A 2,993-nucleotide genomic window follows, 5' to 3' on the forward strand; every position below is an offset into this window, starting at 1 on the left:
TGTGTGTGTGTGTGTGTGTGTGGTGAGCTCTGCTATGAGGAAGTTGGGCTTAAAGACACGTCCCAGGGGCGTTTCTGGTCCCAAAAGGCGTTTCTGATCCCCACCTGTCGTTTTGCTCCTCAGCATGGCTTCCTAAAAACGCTGCAGGATTTCTCAAACATGCATGAATGAGTCAGAGCAAGGCTTTGGACATGTTTTTTTTATGAGAGTATAACATGATAACATGATATAAAACTCAAAAAAAGTTGATTTTACATGATATTGCCCCTTTAAGTTTTAACATTTAGCTTTGACATTTCGATTTAACTATTTAAATGTGATAAAAGGCGACTTTAGAAAATCCACCTTACTTTTTCAAACATACCGTAGGTTGAAACTAAACGTGACAAAACGTAGCTGTTATTTTTAGCACAAGCTGCTTTATGAACAGCACCTCATATCTTTGGGGGAAAGTCCACCACCCAATATAGCTGCTTAGACATACTAGTTTTAATCTTTTAGAGAGATCCCAGCTTGAAATAAAAATAAAACATTTAAATGGCATTTGAAATTTAACTCCGTTAAGAGCTTTTATTTTTATAAAACCCCACAGTTAAGTTTTTTTTTTAAATAATGAACTAAATATTGATTTTGGGGCAATTTTGGGAAGAAAAAAATACATTTTCTTGCATTTTGGCACCTATGTTTTGATTATTTTGATTTGTCTGTTTTAGTTACCTCCCCTGAGCCTCCAGAACTGGTAGCCGGTTCTTATCTCACTGAGCTGTGCCAGTTGGAGACTCAAGATTGGAAGAAATTATATAAACTTTTCATAGCGTGCCCCTCACTAAATTTTGAAGGACCAGTTTTTGAAACCACAGCTCAATTTTGGATGCAGAGCTTGTAAAATCCCACTCATGGCTGCGCACATTATCAGCAGCCGTCCTCATGTTTAGGATTTAACCTACTGTAGAAATGAAGGCGGGCGGCTTGTTGTGATTGTTGTGCGATCTGTTTGTGTCTGTCTGTGTACAGGAGTGTCTGGAGGTGCTGTGCAGCCACAGTGAGCAGGACATCGAGAGGAGGGATAAATGCAACCGAACTATTCATGACGTGGCGACGGACGACTGCAAAGACCTGCTGGAAAACCTCAGTGAGTGTTCTGAGTGTCGCTGGGTTCACACACAGCTGGTTGCTTTGGGGCTGGTTTGGATTCTAATGTTTTCGGTGGCGTATGTCCGTCTGTCTGTCGTTCTGTCTGTGGACAACATTACTCAAAAACTTGTGGACGGATTTTCATGACATTTTTACCACAAACGGGTACTGGCCCAAGTAACACACCTTTACATTTTGATGATGTTCCGGATCCCGATGCAGACACAGGAATTTGTTTTTCTTTTAATCCTCTGAGATCGGCAAAGCTGTGATGCTTTCACAGGGCTTCTGTAAAAAACACTGAGAGCTTTCAGTGTTCATTTGAACTGGATTACACAGCACAGACTTCAAACTTTATAAAAGTAATGTTAAAACCAGATTTAATGATGAATGAGTCTTGCCATAATGTGCACATTTTTACACATTTGGTGCGCAATTAGAGAACGTTGTGTGACCAGGAAGTGCATGACTGCACCATGAAACCTATTTTTCCCATTTCCTCAAACACACCACATTTCTGAAACAACCAAATAAAACAGTTTCTCACAACTAGGCTTGTAAACAGAGCCGGGCCTCAAAGTTTGGATACGGGGGAGCCAGGAAGCACTTTATAAAGAGAGTCAAACCATTACAAACTCATACAAGGGGATAAAACAGACGTTTTACATGGTGAAATGTGACTGATGAAAACAGGAGCTTAATCCCACACCAGTTTGACGATGAATAATGTTGGGTGACGAGTCTGACTTTTTTTTTCCACACTGGACTCCACCAAGAAGAAATCTCGTGCATACTGCTGCTTAAATGTTCACTACGTCAGAACTTATTCAGAAAATGTGTTTCCATCTCTGCTTTTGCGCATTAACTCTTACAGGATGGGGAAATTGGTCTTGGTGGAGATTTGCACTCTCCGATTGCTTCTAGTTTATTTATTAAGCAGGTCTAAATTATTCTAAAACAATTCAAACAATCCATTTTGTGTCCTGATTGTAGTTTATCCTCGCATCATTTTGCTCAGCTCTAACGGTGACTCTTCTTCAGGTTGGTACCGGGTCTTGGTGCGTCTCCAGTGTTCAGGCGGAGGAATGGACTCTGTGGGATCTGTTGAAGCCCTCGAGGAGACGGAGGCGCAGGGGTCCTCCTGGAATCCCCCGGTGCTGGGCAGGATAACAGTGGACAGCTCCACGAGGTGGACCCAGCTGAGCGCCGCCCTCGGCCACCTGCTCTCCTCCCACCTTCAGATCCTCTGTGGAGAGACTCAGCCAGCCAGAGAGGAGGCGCAGCGCTCAGTGCTGGGCCTCGGTCCCACCAGTATCTCCTCCTTCCTTATTGGTGAGGAAACACACTCCTCTGCTCTTCACACTCTTTCTTTCATACTCTCTCTCTTTTCATCCTTCTGCTTTGTCTCATCGGGCTTCTTTTGATCATCATCAGACTCGCTGCGCTTTGACGACTGAGAGGACACACGTGTGTTATAGTGATGATACGGCTCTACGGCAGGACATTGTAGCATAAAATCAACTTTACCCCACTTGCATTCCAGATATCTGAAATTGATTTATGATCAGTCATATTAGTTGGTTAAGATATCTCTAATTAACTCTGACTCAGATTTAACATTAGCTTGTATGGAGGCCCCAATTCAAGTTATCAAAAATAAAGAAAACAGTTCTAGATATTTCTAAGTTAGTTTTAATTTGTTTTCAAGATATCTTGCTTTTTGTTCTGACTAGTCATATATCCAATTGAAGAAATCTTAAATTAAATGATTAATCAAGATATCTAAAATGCATTTTTAGATGTCAGATATATCAGTAATAAATAATGACTCAGCAAAACTAACTTAAAGTATCTAGAAC

General features: G+C 41.3%; 1 protein-coding gene across 1 annotated transcript in view; it reads left to right on the forward strand.

Annotated features, from left to right (window-relative positions):
- cttnbp2 (cortactin binding protein 2) overlaps positions 1-2,993 on the forward strand; it is a gene marked incomplete at its 3' end in the record, with an annotated part of 136,946 nt that overhangs the window by 103,831 nt on the left and 30,122 nt on the right. Inside the window, 2 exon segments of the mRNA XM_014010262.1 lie at positions 1,015-1,132; positions 2,176-2,466. Coding sequence (XP_013865716.1) covers positions 1,015-1,132; positions 2,176-2,466 — 409 coding nt within the window.

Source organism: Austrofundulus limnaeus, unplaced genomic scaffold (assembly GCF_001266775.1).
Source record: "Austrofundulus limnaeus strain Quisiro unplaced genomic scaffold, Austrofundulus_limnaeus-1.0 Scaffold67, whole genome shotgun sequence".
In the NCBI taxonomy this organism is placed as follows: domain Eukaryota; kingdom Metazoa; phylum Chordata; class Actinopteri; order Cyprinodontiformes; family Rivulidae; genus Austrofundulus; species Austrofundulus limnaeus.